At 49.5% G+C, this 23,259-nt stretch overlaps 1 protein-coding gene across 1 annotated transcript in view; it reads left to right on the top strand.

Moving 5' to 3' along the window:
- Positions 1–23,259, top strand: part of SUSD2 (sushi domain containing 2) — a 71,355-nt gene that overhangs the window by 5,683 nt on the left and 42,413 nt on the right. The window contains exons 2-5 of the mRNA XM_060248335.1: positions 4,346–4,550; positions 14,742–14,893; positions 15,154–15,321; positions 17,526–17,697. Of these exons, the coding sequence (XP_060104318.1) occupies positions 4,346–4,550; positions 14,742–14,893; positions 15,154–15,321; positions 17,526–17,697 (697 nt within the window). The remainder of the gene's footprint in view (positions 1–4,345; positions 4,551–14,741; positions 14,894–15,153; positions 15,322–17,525; positions 17,698–23,259) is intronic.

Below are 23,259 nucleotides of genomic sequence, written 5' to 3'. Positions count from 1 at the left end.
GCAAAACACCGAAACTACATAAACGTAGAGTCTGTTGAATTTACTTATCAACTGAGAAACGTGTCTGGAGGAGCACTGGCGGTGGGGGCACCGGGAGGCGGCTAGAGAGAGGCTCTGGAAGCTGGCTGAGTGAGGCATGCGGGAAGTGCCGGAGGCTGGGGCTGCTGCAACCGTGGTCTGGACTGAACGGTTGGCCGGGCAACTGGGACGGAGAGCCGGAAAGTGTGGCCTGTGCGGAGCAGAGGTCGCTGGTGGGGCGGCAAGGCACATGGAGTCGGCTGGAGGGGGGTCTTGGAAGCCGGCCGGGTGGAAAGATGTTGCTTTGTGATTGAATGGGAGGTTGCTGGAGGCTGTGGCCATTGTAGCCGTGGACTAAGGTGAGCGGCTCGGTCGGGCAGCTGAGATGGAGAGTCAGGGAGGCGAGGGAGGAACCGTGCAGAGAGCTGCCACGGCTGGAGCTCGAACAGGACTGGCGTTGTGCTCGGGGCTCGAACCGTGGGAGAGAGAACGAGGAAGGTGCGGAGGGGCAGAGGAGTGAAAACTAGGCCTTAGAACAACGAGCTGGTGGATTCAGGAGGCGGGGCCTCGCGATGAGCGTGGAGGAGGCTGAGACGCCGGTCTGGACTGCGCTGTTTGGCCGGGCAGGGTCGGACGGTGAGAGGAGTGGCTGGCGAGTGGAGGGAGTGCAGAGCGGTTGGGATGCCCACACCCATACGAACGGGTGGCGTGTGACAGGCAGGTGAGCATAGGGACTGGACGAATGGGCAAGCGGAGTCTAGTGTGTGCGAAGTTTGAGCAGTGCTGGGAAAGGAGTGCAGAGCCGGGCGGTGCAGCGAGAACGCCGCTGACAATGAGTGTATTTGCATGGTGTGGCCGGAGGTTGTGACAGATGGAGGCCAAGGAACGGAGTATTGTGAGTGGGCGAGGTGGCGGACTGCCCCTGGGGTGTTGGCCTCGGTAGGCACCCCCAACGTTCGCCCCCCACTCTCCACCTTCCCACCCTGCGGACACTACCTGGGCACGGCTGGGTGGGCAACCGGGAACTCCCCAACTGGGAAGCCCTGTACGGGGCTCAGGTGATACGGGGAGTCCCGGGGTGTGTGCCGAGCTGTGAAAGATCAGAGAAGAGGTGGTGCCGACAGGGCTGTGCTCTTCCCTGGCCAAAGCTGTAGGGGCTCAACTGAGCAGCTGAGAGGACACGGGGGAGGTCTCACCCCCCCCCCCCAGGTCACCAAGCTGTGAGTACTACCAGGCCCCAAGAAAGCCACTTCCATGCGAACTGCACTCTGATAACAACGCACTGGCACTTTAAGAACAGCACTCATGAACAATATATATCATCTACCTCCTTAACTCAACTTGACTTAGTAATTGGACTTCCATCCCACTGACTATAAGATTTTACTGACCACTAGTTGGAATTTATTATTAATTAATCAGGGTTTTTTTAGTCAATTGATTGGTAAATGTAATTATTATTATATATTTATATATTGGAATATATATCTATATTTATATTTTTAGCTTATTAATTGGGAAGATTGATGGGGGATTATTTATTAATAATGCTGGGAATGAATTTATTAATTTTCAACTAATCAATTAGAGGGAGTATTAGGGTGGGTTTTCAAATATTAATCTTGAGTAAATAAGTAGTGAGTCAGACAATTGAGGGACCAAAGTGGCTGGTGGGGTGCGAACCTAAGTGCAAGTGGAGATAACCTAGGTGGGAGGGGGAGGCCATCCTAATATCGGCCTAATATCGGCAAGATTACTCTGGGCATAGAACCTGTTGTTAATTTATTTGAATCCCACCACTGGAGTAGGGTTCTGGTGAACTAAAAGCTTAATAGAAGCCAGCAGTGTGATGCAGCACTAAAAAAGGCTAATGTGATTTTAGGCTGCTGCCTTAGCGGAAGTGTAATGTTGAGGTCACGAGAGGTATTGCCTTGGTTAGACCTAACACAGAGTATCATGTTCAGTTTTGGACACCTCCATTTAGGATGTAAGTTGATAAGCTGGAATGAGTCCAGTGTAGGGCGATGAAGTTGGTGAGAAGTTTGGAAGTCATGGCCTGTGAGGAGAGGCCAAAGGACATGGGAGTCTCTATGTTGGAGAAGAGATGCATGTGAGGTGATATGATTGCCACCTTCCAATACCTAAAGGGATGTCATGTGGACAATACAGCAGAGACATTTCCAGTTGTGTTGAAGGGCAGGACTCAGACTAACTACAGTGAAGGAGGTTTAATCTAAATTTGAGGGAGAATTTCCTGATGGTGAGCTGTGTCTGACCCTGGAGCAGTCTCCCTCATGAGGTAGTGGATTCTTTGTTGTTGGAGCCTTCTGGGATACCTACTTGTTGGGGATATTATAGTGGTAGTTCCTGCATTCAGTCATGATCACTGAGAGCTGAACATGACTGAATGGTTAACAACAGCAGCAACAGTTCCTGCATAGGTAGGAGGTTGAACTAGATGGCCCTGGTGGTCCCTTTCCACTCTGAGATTAAATATATTAAATAAACCCTACTGGCAACCCTAGGCTGGGCCTAGTTGTTTTTTTAATCTGCCTCATTTGTTGTTCTATTAAATTTTACTGTTGCTTGAGCATATCCAGAAGCCGCTGTGTATTTTTTAAATTTATAAACAGGCTTGAGTGCTCTTAGGACAAGAAGGTTATGTAAAAATATTGTAACAAATAACAGAAATAAGCATTTAAAGCACAAAGAGCAAACTCATCTATTCTGCCTCTGAGGTTCCATTAAAAGGAAACATCTCTTAGAATGGCATTCTGGTGCTCCAGGTTATGGGAGGCCTTGCATCTCAGATGATCTGTTGATTTATAACCTGGGAACTTGGGAACCTGGTAGGGGAGGGAAATCCCACCTTCCACCCTGCCCCCATCTCAAACCACTTGGGATCTCATGGGTCAAAGCCAGCACCTTGAAAACATCCCAGCGACCAGTGGAGTTTTGCAATAGATTGGACATGTCCAGGGCTCTTTTCAAGCAGGAGCGCACAGGAATGCAGTCCGGCTGGCTTGGCATCAGGGTGTGTGGCCTAATTTGCAAATTAGTTCCTGCTGGGGTTTTTCTACAAAAAAAGCCCTGGACATGTCTGTGCTAACTTGTACTCATCTGTAGCCACTGAAGATTCTGAACCACCTTCACAGTGTCCTTCTGGTAAACTATTCATTTACTGGCATGGCTTCCCGTTGCTGATCTTGTACACCGGGATTGTTTGATAGGCAATCTTTCCCACCAAGCAGAGTGCCTGAATAAGGAGAGCTATTTGGGCAGAATCCCGGGCAGAAGATTCCCAGGGACTCACATGTTGCTTGACAGGAACAGGTGGTCAGAGATTTCATCCACTATCCCACACCAGCTGCCAGAATCTGTCTTCTGGCACCTGCCGTACTTGTAAAAAATGGCACATGACACCTGTTCCTAGCCTTCACCTTCACCTGGGCATGCAGGAGTAAAGCCAAGTCCAGATGCATGCAAGTCTGCCTCACCTCAAAGACAGGGTGGGACTTGTTCAAAATAGGGAGTCAGAGTTACAGAATGCTTTCCTGGAAAAGCCAGTAGGAGGGTGGAACAGCCAAAGTCATAAGCAGAGGTGGTGGACTCTGAGACAGTTAGGATGGGAAAATGTTTCAACACACCGTCTTATCAAAGGCAACAGAAAACACCTCTACAAACATCCCACCTGGAATCCATTCAAGCAAATATACTAGTTTGAGGAAGGAGGGAACTCCCCCCCCCCACACACACACTGTTTATTCAGTGGCATAACAGTAGCAGCCTGTCAGATTCTGTGCCTGCCTGCCTGCTGTGAGCTCTGTTAGCATGGGGCCGGGAGTCGCAGTATCACCCCATGTGCCTCTGTCCTCAAAGATGGGGGGATGTGGGCTGGAAGAGGTGAAGTCCTCACTACAGAAATTCACCTGGCACCAAATTGGCAAGTTTTTAAGCACTAGGCAAAATCTTTTTTTAAAAAATCAGTCTTTACATTATTTGTACATCTTTTGCCTTCTCTAACTTCCCTCCCACTTGAAGCTTATCATTGCCATTTTAGGGGATGTTGCTGGTCTCGAGTAAGCCCACCTAAATGTTTCCGCTGACCTCTGCTTGACTTGGATCCTATCATCATTGATTTTGGGTGTAATCTTATCTTACTCATCCTTTAGTTTTAAAATAATTTCTCTATATTGTTTATGGTTCTAAGAACGTATTGTAAACCACACTGCATATGGATAGATCCAGGGGGGCAGCCACGTATATGGCTAGACATCAAAATGTAGGCTACAAATATTGTAACTAACAATTTCAATTTTATAAACAGGAGCACAACTTTCTTGCTCAAATCAATGTGGGAAATCTCTGACCGACTGTTCTTGTCAAACAACCTGTGAGTCCCTGGGGATCTGCTGCCCGGATTACTGGGAATTCTGCCTGAATATCTCTCCTTACTCAGGAACTCTGCTGGGTGGAAAAGATTTTACTATTTTAAATGTGACCTTTGCTGCCACAGCTGATGTGAAATGCAGGTGAGTTGAGAAATTCACTCAAATCGAGGGAGTAAATGTCAGGATACCCCATTGAGGTCCCTCCCTAAACCCCAAACTCTTGGAGTTTCACTCCCAAATCTCCAGGAATCCCAGTTTAGAGTTGACAACTCTAAGATGTGTGGAGAAGTTTTAAACAACAAACCACAATGTATCCACAATGACCATATCCATTTCCCCCTAGAGAGAGCTCCGTTTGCACAATCTAGCACTCTCTGCATTGGATCATGGGCTGTGGGCCCTGAAGTCACTTAGGAAGTGGCAGACAGCCATGCAAGCTGAGGGAGGAAAGTCTGCTTTTTCATGCCAAGGGGTCACTCACTGCCAGTCTGGACACCAAGCCATGGGCACTGGAGACAAAGCCAGGTTTCTGCTTCCCTCCCACCATCATACTTCTCCCACCTCTCCACCAGAGGGTGGAGGTCCTGAGGATGCTAAAACAAACAAACAAACAAACAAAAAAGGCATTCCAGTGTGTAAAACAACCTGCATAGCAGAGATTAAGCACATGGCTTGAAACACAGAGGTCAGGAGGCTGCTTTAAGCATATGTTAAAAGCAAAACCACTGAATGATAATAGAATAAGTCTGGAAAATGTATTGGACGGGGCCTACGGCCACAGTTGATAGCCCTGCCTATGTGTTCTGCATCTTAGGCTTTAACTGGCTTATAAAATGAAGTGATTTTAAGGAGAAGGATATATATTTTTGATGAGTATTTGTGTGTGCATGGCTGGCCCTTCCACTGGGCAAACTAGATATTCGCCTGGGGGGTGTGTGCCAAATTAGGCACCTCTGAAGTGACATTCTTTTAAAAAGAGGTTTTCAAAAGAATTGGGGCTGCCCTGACTCCCTCCCGGTGCCATTTATATCAGATCTGGCCCTCCTAACAAACGACTTTGACACCCCTGCTCTACACAGATCCTTTAACTTGACAACAGGGATATAGAAGGCAGGCACTTATTACTCATTTATTTATTTGAAACTACATCTGGATACATGGTGGCCAGGGAAGCTGGCTACAGCCCTGATATGCCCTATGTTCACTGAATAAGGAAAAAGCTGAGTTGATGGTCGGCTGTAGGATTTGTCAACCTCCAGGTCAGACCTGGAGATCTCCCAGAATTACAGACTGCAAAGATCAGTGTCCCTGGATAAAACGGTTGCTTTGGCATTATGCCCTGCTGAAGTTCCTTTTCTCCTCAAACCCTGCCATCCCCAAGGTCCGCTCCAAATCTCCAGGAATTTCCCAGCAACCCTAGGTGGAGGGTTTTCTTTGAAGACAGGCTAGCAGAGCAACCAGGGGAGGGAAGCATTAATCACTCCTCCTCGCCCCACCATTTGTCGCCTGCACAGAGCTGGGGGAATTGATCCATGTTTGTTGGTAACACATGCTGTTCTCCTTGGAGCTGTTACTCAGACCTATTCCAGTTTCCATTCCTTTTCTGCTTTCATAATTCCTCCCTTCCTAAGAGGGTTTCCACATTCAAGGTTCCCAGCTTTGATAACACAATTTTCGTATCATGCAAATTAAGCACATAATTATTGCTTTCCCTCTCTCTCTTCCTGTTCACTAGCACCAGGAAAGTCAGAGGAAACATCTCTTTGCTTGATTTGCTGCTCCTCCCAATGTTTGCTCAGGCTCTCTTCTGAGACAACAGCACAGCTGGTCTGAAGGAGCAAAATCTTGCTGGGGTCTCCAGACTCTGCTTTCACCGCTTCAGCAGGAGGACACTGTGTGGGTGTTCCTGTTTGTTCTTCTTAGGCCAGGGATAGTTACAGACTCATGCACCATAGTATGCAGTTTCTGGCTTAGCTGAAAGGGAAAGTCCCCACAATCAGCTGGAACAAGACTGGGAAGGCTCTTCTATGCACACCAAACTCCAGCTGATCACAGTGGTTGTTCACTGGTAGTTTCCACTAAATTTACCACCAAGGAAATGCATATAGGATGGCAGCCTTTAAGACTAATTCTTATATATAAATCCTAGATGACGCTTCCGTTCTCGACCCGTGCCAGTCTGGGTTCCGACCGGGCCATGGGACGGAGACGGTGCTGGTCGCCTTGGTAGATGACCTTCAGCGACATCTGGATCGGGGCGGCACTGCGGTACTGATGTTATTAGACCTGTCGGCAGCATTTGACACAGTCGACCATCAGTTGCTAAAGCGCCGCCTCGCCGACATAGGGGTTGGGGGGCTGGCCTTGCAATGGCTTTCCTCCTTCCTCTCTGGTCGGGGACAAAGGGTGGCTATTGGGGGTGAGCGATCCCAGAGGCACACACTTGATTGTGGGGTGCCTCAGGGGGCAGTTCTCTCCCCAATGTTATTTAACATTTATATGCGCCCCCTTGCCCAGATTGTCCGGAGGTTTGGGCTGGGTTGCCATCAATATGCAGATGACACCCAGCTCTATATGCTAATGGACGGCCGGCCTGGCTTCGCCCCAGGGAATCTAGATCGGGCTCTGCAGGCTGTAGCAACGTGGCTCAGATTGAGTGGGCTGAAATTGAACCCAGCGAAGACAGAGGTCCTTTGTGTGGGTCGTGGCGCTCTAGGAGGGGAAATAGCTCTCCCAACCTTCGACGGCGCACCATTGAAACCAGTGCGCCAGGTAAAGAGTTTGGGTGTTTTACTGGAGCCTTCATTATCAATGGAGGCCCAGATAGCAGCCACTGCCAAGTCAGCATTCTTCCACCTGAAGCGGGCGAGGCAGTTGGCCCCCTTTCTGGAACGCGGCAACCTCGCAACAGTGATCCATGCAACAGTCACCTCAAGATTGGACTACTGTAATGCCCTCTACTTGGGGCTACCTCTGTGCCGGACCCGGAAGTTGCAGCTGGTGCAGAACGCGTCGGCCAGGCTACTATTGGGGCTCTCGAAATGGGAGCACATACGGCCGGGGCTGCGCGAACTGCACTGGCTGCCAATTACCTACCGAGTCCAGTACAAAGTGTTGGTTATTACCTTTAAAGCCCTATATGGCCGAGGACCAGCCTACCTAAGGGACCGTCTCTCCCCATATGAACCCCAGAGGGCACTGAGGTCAATGGGTAAAAATAAAGTGACCAACCCTGGGCCGAGAGAGGTCAAACTTCAAAACACCAGAACACGGGCCTTTTCAGCCGCGGCTCCGGCACTGTGGAACCAACTTCCGGAGGAAGTGCGGGCCCTGCGGAACCTTGACCAGTTCCGCAGGGCCTGCAAGACCGCCCTTTTCAGACAAGCCTATGCTGATATTGACTGCTGAGTTGCTAAGAATAAAGAACCGCCATCTATAATACGATCACGGAACTATCTAAACTGGCAGAACCAGCGCCAAAAATTTTTATTGCTGCCAGATATATTTAATGTAATTTGAATTATGTATCCTAACTTAATTAACTGGCTTTTATGTTTAATTTCTTTTTAATTGTTAAATTTAAAGTTTTATCTATTTATGTTAATCGTGTGAAATGTTGTTAGCCGCCCTGAGCCGCCTAGGCGGGGAGGGCGGGATATAAATAAAATCTATTATTATTATTATTATATACTCAGAAGTAAATCCTGAGTTTAAATGACATTGATTTCCAAACAAGTGTGCGTAGGATTGCAAAATATTTCAGAGATCTTGAAACATCTCCCAACCACATGTTGTAATATTAACAGTTCCTTTGCATAAACACTTATGAAACACATAAACACAGCCTGGAAACTGAGCCCCAATGCTCCACTCCCACACAAAATCTGCATAACCGGAACATGCTTTTTATTGGCATATCAATCAAAGCATATTCTGAAGTCCAATATATGAAATACCATTCAGAAACACCAGTAATATTCTTTCTTCGCATTATAACAACTAAAAGGTAGAAGATCCTACTGTGCAAAAAGGTTGGTCCAGGCATAAGTGCTTTTTGTGAGCAATCAGATAATGTCCCTAAATCCTGCCTCTCCTCCAAACTGGGCTTCAAACTGGGCTGTGTGAGCAGAAAACAGTCACACATCAATCACTGCTGTTTAGATTTTTAGGTAAACTAGATACTTTTCCAGTCTCCACAGATTCCAAAAATAAATATCAGATCTGCAATATTAGTTTATTTAAGCAGCTCACGTCATTCTCTTCTCTATTTTATCCTCTCAACCACCTGTGAGGTAGGCTAGACTGAGAGTGTGTGACTGGCCCCCCGGGCTGCAGGGGGATATGAACAAGGGTTTCTCAGATCCCAGTCTGACAGTTTCACCACTAAACTGCACTGTAAGTGAGTTATTACTTACAAAGGAAATGTGTTCTTGAGAAGCTGCATCTACAAATCTGGGAGTAATTAATTTAATTTAATTTTTAGATTTATATCCCACCCCATCCTGCAAGCAGGTTCAGGGCGGTGTGAATAACAATAAAACAACAGAGTTAAAACAATACCATCAAAACAGACATTTTGATGGTATATATATTGCATCTAGAAGAAGAGGACTGTAGATTTATACCCCACCCTTCTCTCTGAATCAGAGTCTCAGAGCAGCTCACGATCTTCTTTATCTTCTTTCCTCACAACAGACATCCTGTGAGATGGGTGGGGCTGAGAGAGCTCTCACAGCAACTGCCCTTTCAAGGATAACCTCTGTGAGAGCTATGGCTGACCCCAGGTTTAATGTACTGGGATCGGCGCAGTAAGAGACCAGAGTCGGAGAGTGATTTCAGCAAGCTTTACTTCAGGAACACACACACACAGACTGAGCTCTGTTCAAACTTCCCGCTCCATTATATAATTCTTCCCCCCTTCTGATTGGTCCTTAACTATCTACATGGATTGGCTATTTACAGGGCCCTAAGGGCCTATCAGGGTACAGTATGAGCCTGGATGTTGATTGGCTACTTATGTTTCAATCCTTCTCCTGATTGGGCACGCTTAGGCCTTTTCTGGAACCCTGGTGTGGAGTTCAAGCTCTGGCTTGTTCGGCTTCCCTCCAAAAGTAACAGTTCCCTCCAAAAGTAACAGTTCTCCCATTTGAGCCTAGGACACAACACCCCTCCCCCCATAGTTCCAGCTATCGGGTGACATAGTCCTGGAGATATGCCGGAGGGCGGCGGTCTCGTGTCGAGCGTCAGAGCTCCGAGGGGACTGGGCGTTCCAACTTGGTTGGTGGTTCTGCGGCTGCAGAGCTGGAGACATCTGGGACGGCGGACCCAGGAGACCTGGGTTCAGCTGTGCAGTCCGGGGTTTCCTCCTGCTGGGCCGAAGCGGGCTCCATGGAACCCTGTTCTGTGTCAGGCTCTCGGGGACTTACGTTGTCCGGATCTGGAGCCTCTGACCTTGGCTCCCCGGCAGGCAGGTGACCTCGGAGTTGGTCGATGTGTTGCCTCAGGAGATGTCCACCCTCCAAGGTCACTGCATAGGAGACGGGTCCGGTGACGTGGTCCACCTTTCCAGGGAGCCAGGCGGGGCCAGTGGTGGCATAGTTCCGTGCCCACACTGTCTCACCTGGGTAGAACCCTCTGGGGGCTTTAAGGTGTTCTGGTGCCGGTCGCCTGTCTGGGGCTCGGTCAGGGTGCAGCTTGTCCAGCAGGGTGCTGATGCAACGGCCCATGAGGAGTTCTGCTGGACTGCGACCTGTGGAGGCAGTGGGTGTGGTCCGGTAGGCCATTAGGAAACACGCCAAGTCTTTTGGCCAGTCTGAGGGGCCCAGACGGTTCAAGGCCTCCTTTGCTGTGCGCACCATCCGCTCTGCCTGGCCGTTGGTGGCTGGATGAAACGGGGCAGAGCGAATGTGCCTGATGAGGTTCCTGGCCAAGAAGTCCTGGAACACTGCGGACGTGAATGCTGTGCCGTTGTCGGTGATGGTCTCCGGCAAACCGTGGGTTGCAAAGATGGCCCTCAGAGCCCTGATGGTCGCCTGCGACGATGGCGAGGGCACCTGGACCACCTCCAACCACTTGGAGTATGAATCCACTAGTATGAGTAGAGTCCACCCATGGAAGGGGCCAGCAAAGTCCATATGCAGTCTTGACCAGGGGGTTTTGGTGGATTCCCATGATTGCACTGGGCCACGTGGGGGGTGTGGCCTTGACACCTGGCACGTCGGGCACCTTTTAACCCAAGCCTCAATTTCTGCATCGAGGCCGGGCCACCAGACATAGCTCCGTGTGAGAGCCTTCATGCGGACTATGCCCGGGTGTGCCTCGTGCAGGGCTCTCAGCACTTGGTCTTGCAAGGGTTTGGGGATGACGACTCTGTTGCCCCATAGTAGGCAGCCTTTGTGGGTGGATAGTTCATCTTTCGGGGCTGCAAACGGAGTAAATTCCGGCCCAGTCGAGCCCTTGGGCCACCCCCTCCCCACCCAGTCCAAGACACGGGAGAGGACTGGATCACGAGCGGAGCGGGCAGCAACGTTGCGAGCGAGCAATGGCCTGTCCGGAAGCATGTCCATCAGCAGGATCTGATGAGCCGGGGCTGGATCAGGATCCACGTCAGGCAAGGGCAAGCAGCTCAGGGCGTCAGCATGGCCCATTGCCTTGCCCAGGCGATGCACTAGGGTGTAAGTGTAGCCAGCTAAAAAAATGGACCAACGGAGGACCCGTGGGGACAACACCTGAGGGGTCTGCCGGTCCGATGCAAAGAGGCCCAAGAGGGGTTTGTGGTCCGTATAGAGGGTAAAGGGCCGGCCGTAGATGTAATCATGAAATTTTTTGACGCCAGCCACGACTGCCAACCCTTCTTTGTCGATTTGGGTGTAGTTCCGCTCCGCTGACGAGAGGGTCCGCGAGTAATACACGATAGGGACTTCGGTCCCATCAGGAAGTCGGTGGCCCAGAACTGCCCCCACGCCATAAGGGGATGCGTTGCATGCAAGGACCAAGGGCAGGGTCTCGTCGAAATGGGCAAGGACAGAGTTGGACATCAGGAGGCCCTTGATATCCTGGAAGGCTTTAGCGTGCTGGCGGCCCCACGCCCAGGGTCGGTTCTTGTCTAGAAGCCGGTGCAGGGGTTCGGCCACCGCTGCCTTGTGGGGGAGAAAAGCATGATAAAAGTTTAGGAGGCCGAGGAAGGCCTGGAGTTCTTGCTTGTTGGTGGGCGCTGGAGCATCTCTGATGGCACGCAGCTTGGCGTCGGAGGGCTGGACCCCCTGGGCATCGATGGAGAACCCCAGGAATTCCACCCGATCCACGCCCAGGAGGCACTTCTCCCGTTTGACCTTGAGGCCGGCTGTTTCAAAACGTTGTAGGACTCCTCTAAGGCGGGCGGCGAATTCTTCAGGCGAGGCTGCTGCGATCAGCACATCATCAAAGAATGGAGTGACTCCGGGGAGTCCTTTTAAAAGAGAGTCCATTAGTTCCTGGAACAACCCCGGAGCCACACTCACACCAAATTGCAACCTCTTTACTCTAAAGGCCCCCCGGTGGGTCACAATTGTTTGGGCGTTGGCCGTGGCCTCATCCACCGGCAGCTGTTGGTAAGCTTGGGCCAAGTCCAACTTGCCGAAAATTTTTGCGCCAGCTAGGGTGGCTAGAACGTGGCTGACGATGGGCACAGGATATGCGTGGGCCTGAAGACCCTTGTTGAGGGTGCACTTACAGTCTGCACAAATCCGCAGCTCCCCACTGGGCTTGACTGGAGTCACGATGGGAGTTTCCCAGGTTGCGTGGGTGACAGGCTCTAGTATTCCCTGTGCAATCAGTTTATCCAGTTCCTCCTCAATTTTAGGCTTGAGCACGAATGGAACTCACCGCGCTTTAAGCCTAATAGGCCGCACTGTGGGGTCAAGGTGTAGTGAAACTGGGGGACCCATGTAGCAGCCCAAGGTGCCATCGAAAACGGCCGGGAACTCTTTGCAAACCTTGTTAAAGTCCACTCCGCCAGTCTTATTGACTCCCCTGATCTCTAGTCCCAGAGGCTTGAACCAGTTGAGACCCAAAAGGTTTGTAAGGTGGTTCTTGACCACTAGCACTTGTAGCTGGCCCTTGAACCCCTTGTATTGGACTGGGACCGGGCCCACTCCCAAGATAGGCACCTTGTTCTTCTGGAAGTCCACTAAGGTAAACCCCGGGTCCCTGAGACGAGGCCTCAGCCTGGTGGGAATTTTTAAAAATGTCTCTGCCGCTATAATAGATGATGCTGACCCAGAGTCCACCTCCATTTGGCAGGGCACCCCCCCGATCTCTACATTGACCCGGATATTGGAGGGCCTGACTGGCGAGGGTAGATACTGTACCGGGTATTGGTGGGCGTGGAGAGCGTCGATCTCGAAGTCTGGCTGGCCTTCGGAGTGCGCAGATCTTTGTGGGACACGTGCTCTGGATTTGGATCTGCAGGCGCAGGCGATGTGGCCTTCCTTGTTGCAGAGTCGACAGGTGGCATTCCGGAATCGGCAGGTCTTCCGCTCGTGCTGGCCCCCGCAACTTGCACATGCAGGTGGTGTTTTGTGTCTCATGCCTTGTGGGACGTGGGTGGTCTTCCTTCCTGCTGAACGATAGCCGGTTTGTAGAGCTCCGTCCTCGTCCTCAGTAGATGGTTCAGGGTTGATCTGGTGTGCCGCAGCCATAAGAACATAAGAGAAGCCATGTTGGATCAGGCCAACGGCCCATCAAGTCCAACACTCTGTGTCACACAGTGGCAAAAATTTTTATATACACACATACACTGTGGCTAATAGCCACTGATGGACCTGTGCTCCATATATTTATCTAAACCCTTCTTGAAGGTGGCTATACTTGTGGCCGCCACCACCTCCTGTGGCAGTGAATTCCACATGTTAATCACCCTTTGGGTGAAGAAGTACTTCCTTTTATCCGTTTTAACCTTTCTGCTCAGCAATTTCATCGAATGCCCACGAGTTCTTGTATTGTGAGAAAGGGAGAAAAGTACTTCTTTCTCTACTTTCTCTGTCTTGTCGGCTGTGGCTCTGCTGATCTGCCCTTCTCCCAGCTGGTGGCCACGTCGATTGCCTTTGTTAGGTCACAATCGGAGAGGGACAGGAGTTTCCACACTAGTTTTTCGTCCCTCAAGCCCCATACAAACTGGTCAAGAAGGGCTTCGTTGAGGTCTGCGAAACTGCATTGGCTTGCCACCCGGCGCAGGCTTGTTAAGAACGCCATGGCAGTTTCGCCTGCCTTCTGTGTCCTTTGTCGGAAGTCCCAGTGCCGGGTGAGCTTGGTTGGCTGGGGCTGGAAATACTTCTCCAGAGCGCTGATGATGTCGTCCACCGGTGTCTCTGAGAGCTTCCTGGGTTGGAGAAGAGCCCTGGCTAAGTCCACGGTCTCCATGCCACACGTACTGATAAGCAGAGCTCTCTGCATGGTAGTCTCTGTAATCTTCCAGAAGGTCAGGTATGACTGGAAGCCTTCAACCCACGAGTCCCACAGCTCGGGGCGATCGATGCTAAAGGTCTGTAGGAGGTTGGCTGGAGCCTCCATTCTTGGCAGCGCGTCTGGGTGGCTTGCGAGCTGGGGTGTGCGCAGAGCGGAGGTGCGGACCCAGATGGCTTGGATTTGGCCGCCTTTCCGTGTTCCTGGTTCTGTTGCTGGTTCTTACTGGCATCCCATCCTCGTCGCCAGTGTAATGTACTGGGATCGGCGCAGTAAGAGACCAGAGTCAGAGAGTGATTTCAGCAAGCTTTACTTCAGGAACACACACACACAGACTGAGCTCTGTTCAAACTTCCCGCTCCTTTATATAATTCTTCCCCCCTTCTGATTGGTCCTTAACTATCTACATGGATTGGCTATTTACAGGGCCCTAAGGGCCTATCAGGGTACAGTATGAGCCTGGATGTTGATTGGCTTCTTATGTTTCAATCCTTCTCCTGATTGGGCACGCTTAGGCCTTCTCTGGAACCCTGGTGTGGAGTTCAAGCTCTGGCTTGTTCGGCTTCCCTCCAAAAGTAACAGTTCCCTCCAAAAGTAACAGTTCTCCCATTTGAGCCTAGGACACAACACCAGGCCATTCCAGCAAGTGCATGTTGAGGAGTGGAGAATCAAACTTGGTTCTCCCAGATAAGAGTCCACACACTTAACCACTGCACCAAACTGGGTCTCTCAGAGTGGGTGGAGTGTTGGAAAGTCACAGAGAACAGGAAGAGTTTCCAAGGGCAACAGATGTTCAGAGGTGGTGGTTTGCCATTGCCTGCCTCTGGGTAGCAACTGTATAGCAACCCTGGGCTTTCTCGGCAGTCTCAGCTTAGTGTTTAACATTTGCAGGTTTGAAGAGGAAATTGTCACCAGTGGCTACATCGCTGAAGATGGACGCGCTCACTGCATCTCCCCCTTGCTCTACCAGACTGGCATGATTAGCCTGGAGATTTCCAGCGACGGTGGGCAAACCTTTCCCCGCTCAAGTGTGTGGTTCTCAGGTGACTCATTCCTTTTCTACTATGCATCCTTCTGCTGCATCTCTTTCCTCAAAGAACAAAACAGAGCTGTGGCTGTCCGCCTGTGGGCTGGGGATGGGGGAAGGCGGTCCCCTGGGAGGACACAAGGAAGCCCCTCCCTCTGTCATTAGAGTGAGGGGTGGGGGCTCAGCTGTTGAAGAGGTCAGGGCTCCTTGCAGCCCTCTCTCCACCAGAACTGCTCCTTGGCTTGCCAGTGACAGCAGCTTCATTTGATAATGCAGATCACCACAGCAAAGTTGAGGCTTCAGAAAAAAGCGCCTTGGTGAATGAAACGCAGTGGCAATACTACGGCACTCCTGGGACTGGGGGGACTCTGACGATGACATGGAACAACCAGACCCTCGGAGTCAGCCAGGTCAACATAGAGCTCTGGGGATATCAGGAGACAGGTAATTCTGCACCAAGCAAAGGAGATTCACTTCCTTCTGGAGCTGTATGTACTTTTAAAGGAAACCAGGAAGGATCACATGTCCACAACAAGAGGACATGCAAGTGCTGCTGTACAACTGATTCATAAAACTCCAGGAGTCAAGGTGGCCACACAACAGGCCAGCCTAGCCTGGCTAGGCAAGGTTGTGGGCTGCACCAAATGATCCCTGAGTGGACAGCAAGCTGTCTCTCCAAGCCGGGTGAACAGGCAAAGAAAGAGCCAAGGAGTCATTTCTCTCTTCCTGTTCCAAGGGAAGAGATGTTCTCCGTTTCAAAGTGTATTGTTTCTGTCTTAATATTAAAACATGCTCAGTCCTTGCACAAACTTTAAACTTTATGGTAATAACAAATTTACAAAGCTCTGTCAGTCTCAGCCTTCTCTCCCCTCTGCCAGGCCCCAGCTGAGGAGAAATAGAACATCAGATGAGCCCTGCTGGGTCAGACCAGTGAGGGTCCATCTAGTCCAGCATCCTGTCTCACACAGAGACTAACCAGTTCCTCTGGAGGACCAACAACAGGGCAGAGATAATGATTAAAGGGTCAGAACACTTTCCCTATGAAGAAAGGTTAAAACGCTTAGGGCTCTTTAGCTTGGAGAAATGTTGACTGCGGGGTGACATGAGAGAGGCTTACAAGATTATGCGTGGGATAGAGAAGGCAGAGAAAGAAGTACTTTTCTCCCTTTCTCACAATATGAGAACTCATGGACACTCCATGAAATTGCTGAGCAGTTGGGGTAGAATGGATAAAAGGAAGTCCTTCTTCACCCAAAGAGTGATTAAGACATGGAATTCACTGCCACAGGAGGTGGTGGTGGCTGAGAGCATTGACAGCTTCAGGATTGGATCATCATATGGAGCAGAAGTCCATCAGTGGCTATTAGCCACAGCATATTGTTGGAACTCTCTGTCTGGGGCAGTGATGCTCTGCATTCTTGGTGCTTGGGGGGGGGGGGCGCACAGTGGGAGGGCTTCTAGCCCCATTTGTGAACCTTCTTTTTTTGGGGGGGGGCACTGTGTCACAGAATGTTGGACTGGATGGGCCATTGGCCTGATCCAACATGGCATCTCATGTTCTTAAAGAGGCTGAGGCTTTCCCCTCATGTTGCCTCCTGGTTCAGGGATTCAGAGGCTCCGTGCTTCTGAGTGTAGAGGTTCCCCTCAGTCACTATGGTGAGTAACCATTGACAGGCTTATCCTCCATGAATCTCTCTAATCCTCTTTTAAAGCTGTTCCTGAGGCCATCACTGGCAGCGAACTCCACATTTTAATCCCTCTGTGGAAAGTAGCATTTCCTTTTATCTCTCCTGAATTTACTGCCCAGGTTTCGTTGGATGCCCTGAAGTTCTAGTCTATTGGAAGAGGGAGAAAATTTCCTCTTTCTCAGCTCTCTCCACCATGCCCATAATTTTACAAACCTCTATCATGTTCCCCCCTCAGTAGCCACTTTTTTAAACTGAAAAGTCCGTAGACTCTCCAGCCTTTCCTCACGGGAAGGGGCTCCAAGCCCCTCCTCATCCTCTGTTGTTTTTCCAGCTCCTCAACATCCTTTTAGATCCACCACGACCAGAACTGTACACATTATTCCTAATGCAGCTGCACCATAGATCTATACAGGACATTAGAATATCAGAAATTTTATTCGCAAACCCTTTCCCAATAATCCCTAATACAGAATTTTCCTTTTTTACCACTGCAGACTCCTACCTAATCCCTGGCTTTTCACAGTAACTGCAACATAATCAGTTTTATCCACATTGTAATGCTCTCAACCTGTTGGTTGTTTAACGTCTGCATTCCAAGGTAGAATCCTAGCTAGGGTGTGAGCTGGTACATCCTGTGTCTTTTGCATTTGTACAGCACCAAATTGTCCTGTGTCTCTAAGGAAAGTCAAGCTGCTTTCCCTGGGCATCTCCACTAGCCCTTAGAGATGTCCATTCTTTCCTCACAACAGCCTTGTGGTGTGGGCCCAGTCACAATGACTGTGTAGTAGAAATTCTGGATCCATGTAGCTGCTGTTAGAAATGCTGGACTCCTCACCCATCATGGAAATTCTGACATTTGTCACCAACAAGCAGATCTCCAGTTGATCTCAATCCTGCTCTTCTTTGCTCTCTGACATTCTGTTGTGTCTGAGCTGGCTAATTCTCACCTTTCCTGGACAGGCGAGCCCTACTCTAAGAACTGGACTGCAGAATGGAAGTATCTGTACACTCTGAGAAAAGACTTCCCCAACACGGGCGTGTTCTCTTTCCTCCCATCCCCCTCTGCCTCCCACAGTGCCTGGGAGCTGGGAGCCCTGAGGATTACGTCAAATGACTCTTTGGAGGGACAGAGGTAAGTGGTCAGGGCTCTTGGTGCCCCACCACTCCCTGTGGTCTGTCTCCTTTCTGCTTGCTGGAAGAGCTCATAAAAGATGGGCTCGGATGGGGCATTTTCACTGGCTGTCCACTGCTTCTACTGCACAAAAATCCTGCTTCCCCCTGACCCACCCCTGCTAGGAGCACTTCACTGAAGTGAATCGAGATGCTTTAAGCAGGTCTGAGAGTTCTTAGTTAGGAAATATATCGACCTATCTGCCCTCACTCCTCTTCCCTGCAGTGGCAGCCCACTGCCCCTCATTTCTTGTTGCTTCCAGCTGGCAAGTCCTGCAAGTTCTTCGCCAATCAACACACTTGGGTTTCAGCAAAGGTGCTTCTTGATGAGCAAGACATGACGGTCAGATAGGGTCTTGCTAAAACTGATGTCCAAGGGGCTTGTCCACATAGATATAGCTCATAGATATATCTGTTACAAAGCTCAAATGCAAAAGCACCAAAAGCTACCAATCACCTTTCTCCCCTCCTCAATATATCTTCACAGCCCCATGCTACTGAAGCAGGTTGTAAGCATCTCTGAGAACTAGATAACATGGCCTTGAGTGTCTAGCTCCAGGGGGGAAATATACATGGTACGGTACCTACACAAGAATGCCTTGTGGGAGAACAAAGAGATAGGAGTCCAGCTGGACCCTCAGAGGTTATAAGCCACTCATGACACCAGCAGCTGTTTACCCTCCACTCTGTGTCAGCTGTAACTCCTAGCTTAATTTGGGCCCATACCATTGATGGCTATGCCAGTAGACATGGTGATCCACCTCCAAGTCCCCCCCCCCCCATTTGGTTGTAGGGGCCCTATCACTCCAGTCTGGGCCTGTCTACACTGACTCCCAATCTGTTTCCAGCACAATTCCACATGCTACTGCTGACCTCTGAAACCCAATGTAGTTTGGGACCAACATGCCTGATGGCTCCCGTATGTCACTGCCCGATCAATTGCTCTGGTCATCCTCAGGAGTCCTCTTCACGTGCCCCATGGGGCCACCTAGGAGGACAGGGCCTTCTCAGCCAAGACACACAGCTCCGGCACTCTCTGTCTCCAGGGAGAGATGTTTGCCCCCTTCTGCTGCGGGCTTCTGCTTTCTGTTCTGATTTGTCTGGCATTCCCTCCTTCCTGTTCAGTGTTTTTATTGCTGTTTTTTAATGTATTTTGGCAATGGATTTAATTATCTTGGTTGGTTTGAATGGTTTTGGGATTTGGGGAGTAAGGCCCATTGTGACAAAAACTACAACAGGCTCTAGAAAGAGGGTCTGGGTGAGTGCCCTCCCACCCACCCAAGTGAAGGCATGCACTTCCCTCCCCCCCATACACACCTGTCTGTCATCTGGAGAGCAGTTTTAATTCTGAATGATCTCCATCCCTCACCTGGAGATTGGCAACAGTAGTTTCTCAGGAGAAAATGGCATTGTATCTGTCTGAGGTCTAATCCCTCCTCAAACCTCTCCCCTTAAATCTCCAGGAATTTCCTAACCTGGAGTTGGCAGCCATATCTCCTTCCCTTTATCTGTCCCTTTTTCAGCTTTCCATTGCCTTCCCCCGCCATGCACCTTCTACAAAGGAAAAGGACAATCTGTCTTCACACTGGTGGTGGTGGGGGGGGGGACCAAAGCAGCTTACATCATTCTCCTCTCCCCACTTTGATCTGCACAACCTTGTAGATTAGATTAGGCTGAAAGTCTGTGACTGGCCCAAAATCATTGTCAGCTTCCACAGCAAAAACCTCGGTCTAGCAGATCCTGCTCTGAAGCACGCCCCCCCTCACCTTGGCTTTCACTCACCTCCTCACCAATGTTTCCTCTAAGTCTGCAGAGTCTTGTGAGCAAAAATTCTACTTTGTGAGCTACTGGCATTAAAGTTGTGAGCAACCGCATAAATTATTTGCTCTGGGGTCATTTTTCCTGAGCTAAGACAAAAAGGTGTGAGCTGGAGGCTAAAAATCTGTGAGCTAGCTCATGCGAACTCATCTTAGAGGGAACACTAAAACGGATAAAAGGAAGTACTTCTTCACCCAAAGGGTGATTAACATGTGGAATTCACTGCCACAGGAGGTGGCGGCGGCCACAAGCATGGCCACCTTCAAGAGGGGGTTAGATAAAAATATGGAGCAGAGGTCCATCAGTGGCTATTAGCCACAGTGTGTGTGTATGTGTGTGTGTGTATTTGGCCGCTGTGTGACACAGAATGTTGGACTGGATGGGCCATTGGCCTGATCTAACATGGCTTCTCTTATGTTCTTAACACTGCTCTTAACCCTTGCTGCCTTCCCACCCACCCTGCAGCTGAAGCAAACTCCGGCTTTCCATTCCACCCCCCCCCACCAGCATATGTGTGTGTGTGTCCCAGGGTCTGTGGTGGCTTAAAGTCCTGAAACAGGTCCAGAATGCTGAGAAGGAAGAATAATGAGGAGGAGGGGTGCAGGGGGAGCATAACTATGGTCACACAGACACTGAAGCACATCATTCCTTTTGTTTGCAGTGCATTGTTGCCACCTTTTCCTGTCATATCCAGCCTTGTGGAGCTTAGCATTAGTGTGAGCTTGTGGCATGATTTATATTTTGGGGCCTGGCCTGGTTGTATTATAGAATATGCACCTCAAGGCAGGTATTTTCTGTAGGGGAATGTATCTGATTTCAGTTTTCCATCTTCTCCCTCCTCCCTGCAGCATCAACTGGTAAAAGTACAGTCTTTCTCCACAATGGGGACAAAAGCAGGAAGCAAGTAACCTCAGCAGGGTATAATGACACAGCTCTCACCTGGAGATTGGCAACAATTGTTCTCCAGGCAGAAATGGCTAATTTCGAGAATGGATTCTATGCCATGGTACCTGGCTGAGGTCCCACCCTTTCTCAAACTCACCCTCTCCAGGCCCCACCCACCAAATCTCCAGGGATTTCCCAACCTGGAGTTGGCAACTGCTAATTCACATTAGCTGTCATAGAGGGAGTGCCGCTGAACGGGAGCAAGCAGCTGGGCCTAGTTAAGTCATGCCAGCTGGGTGACATCTAGTCACCCAGCGGTGCTGCCAGGCCTCGGGTAGCCAATCCCCACTTGGAGCCTGAAGATCTCCTGGGATCAGAACTGAATTCCAGGCAACAGATTTCTCTCCCCATCCTGGAGAAAATAACTGCTTTGGAACAGGGGTGGCCAACGGTAGCTCTCCAGATGTTTTTTGCCTACAACTCCCATCAGCCCCAGCCATTGGCCATGCTGGCTGGGGCTGATGGGAGTTGTAGGCAAAAAAATCTGGAGATCTACCGCTGACCACCCCTGCTTTAGAAGATAGGGTTGCCAAGTCCAGTTCAAGAAATATCTGGGGACTTTGGGGGTGGAGCCAGGAGACATTAGAGGTGGAGCCAGTAGTGAGTTTCTGAGAAGCATAATTAAACGTCAAAAGGAGTTCTGGCAATCTCATTTAAAGGGACCACACACCTTTTAAATGCCTTTCCTCCATTGGAAATAATGAAGGATAGAGGCACCTTCTTTTGGGGCTAACAGAATTGGACCCTCTGGTCCAATCTTTTTGAAACTTGGAGGTTGTTTTGAGGAGTGGCACCAGATGCTATTTTGTAAATATGGTGCCTCTACCTAAAAACAGCCTCCCCAGAGATTCAGATACCTTCAGATCAATTCTCCATTATACCCAACGGGAATCGGTCTCCATAGAGAATACATTTCCCTCCCCACCCCTCACTTTCTGATGATCCTGAAGCAGGGGAGGGCCTCCAAACCAGGGGATCCCCTGCCCCCAACTGGGGATTAGGCAACCAACAGAGAATCACAGAAAAATGGAGCAGGAAGTAGACACAAGTCTGTGAAAAACCAGCCTCAAAAGTAATTACAAATTCTACAATTGATTTATAAATAAATATGAAGTAATAATATAGAGAGAAATCAATCATAAAGCAAACAAAGGCCACACCCGCACTCAAGTTTCTCAATAAAGGAATCAATGTTGAGAGAATCCAGAAACGCAGCTCAGGTTGTGGTGAAGGCAGGTTCTTCTAAGAAGTCCAGCACTATAAGGGCTCTTCAACAATGTTTCAGTAAAATAATTCAGAGCCGCAAGGCACACAGAACGCGACAGGGTGATACTTGATCCCTGTTCCACAACAAGGCTTCTACAAGTTAAGCCTTTACACTGAGGTTCTCAAAACTATACCTCAAGTTCAAAATATTTATTTTAATGCTTCTTATGTCTGTAACATTCACAACACAGTGGCACATTCTTCATATGGGCTAGAAGCTCCTGAGGTTGTAAGCCTCCAGAGATAAGAAGCATTAAAATAAATATTTTGAACTTGGTGTATAGTTTTGAGAACCTCAGTGTAAAGGCTTAACTTGTAGAGGCCTTGTTGTGAAACAGGGGATCAAGTATGGCCCTGTCGTGTTCTGTGTGCCTTGCTGCACTGAATTGTCTTACTGCCCTTGGAGCACTGGACTCCTTAGAAGAACCTACCTTCACCACAACCTGAACTGCATTTCTGGACTCTCTCAACGTTGATTCGTTTACTGAGAAACTTGAGTGCAGGTGTGGTCTTTGATTATGATTGATTTCACTCTATATTATTACTTCATATTTATTTATAAATCACTTGCATAATTTGTAATTACATTTGAGGCTGGTTTTTCACAGAGACTTGTGTCTACTTCCTGCCCCAACTGGGGATTGGCAGCCCTATTGGAGGGTGGATTGTATACTATTCTATTCACCTAAGGCCTCTTTCTTTACTGAGAAAAGCAGCCTGGGTTGCCTAGCAACAGGCTCCGACCAGCATTTCCCAGGGGGAAAATGTGGGGCTTTGCCTCCCTGGCTATTTGTGTGGCCTTTGGAAGCTGCGTGTGCAGGGAAGCCTTTTATGGGGCCACAGTAGCTCTGTAGCCCTTTCTGAGACTGGTTGACAGAGAGGACACAGAGAAGAGTTTGCTGTCTCCGACGTTAGACTGTTAACATTCCCAGGCCTGAGTAGGTGGTGCAGAGGAACATGTCTCTCACAGTTTATGGTTTGCTTCACAGCAGCATTGTTTGTGTGTGTGTGTGTGGGCGGGGGGAGACAGACTATCCCAGACTTCTTACAACAGGCCCTGAGGAGAGGCAGTAGTAATCAGAAAGGCTCCAGGACAACCTCTCAGTAGAGAACTGTCTTACTCAAAAGTCAGTGGCGTTATGATATGGTTCTGGCCTGGCAGGGCTGGCAGTAGGTGGGCCACACCGAGGCTACCCAATGGAAGTTGGAAGTGGTGACAGACAGAGTGTCAGCCAATAGCTAATGCAGCTAGTGTCAGCCAATAGCTAATGCAGTGAAGTCCCACCCAGTTCCAACAAATGAGGAAGCTAGAATTTCCCAACATGAAACTGGTTTTATGACTATAGATGCTTCAAATATTTTAGTGGCCTTTTTTAGTGTACCTTAAGAAAGCAGAAAGGCAGGGTATAAATTTTGTAAAAAGAATAAGAGAATGGATTTATATCCCACCCTTCACTTGTAGTCTCAGAGCAGCCTACAATCTCCTTTCCATTCC

This window comes from Heteronotia binoei, chromosome 10 (assembly GCF_032191835.1).
Source record: "Heteronotia binoei isolate CCM8104 ecotype False Entrance Well chromosome 10, APGP_CSIRO_Hbin_v1, whole genome shotgun sequence".
Lineage (NCBI taxonomy): Eukaryota > Metazoa > Chordata > Lepidosauria > Squamata > Gekkonidae > Heteronotia > Heteronotia binoei.
Note: the sequence above shows the minus strand (reverse complement) of the source record. Positions and strands in the feature narration are given on the sequence as shown.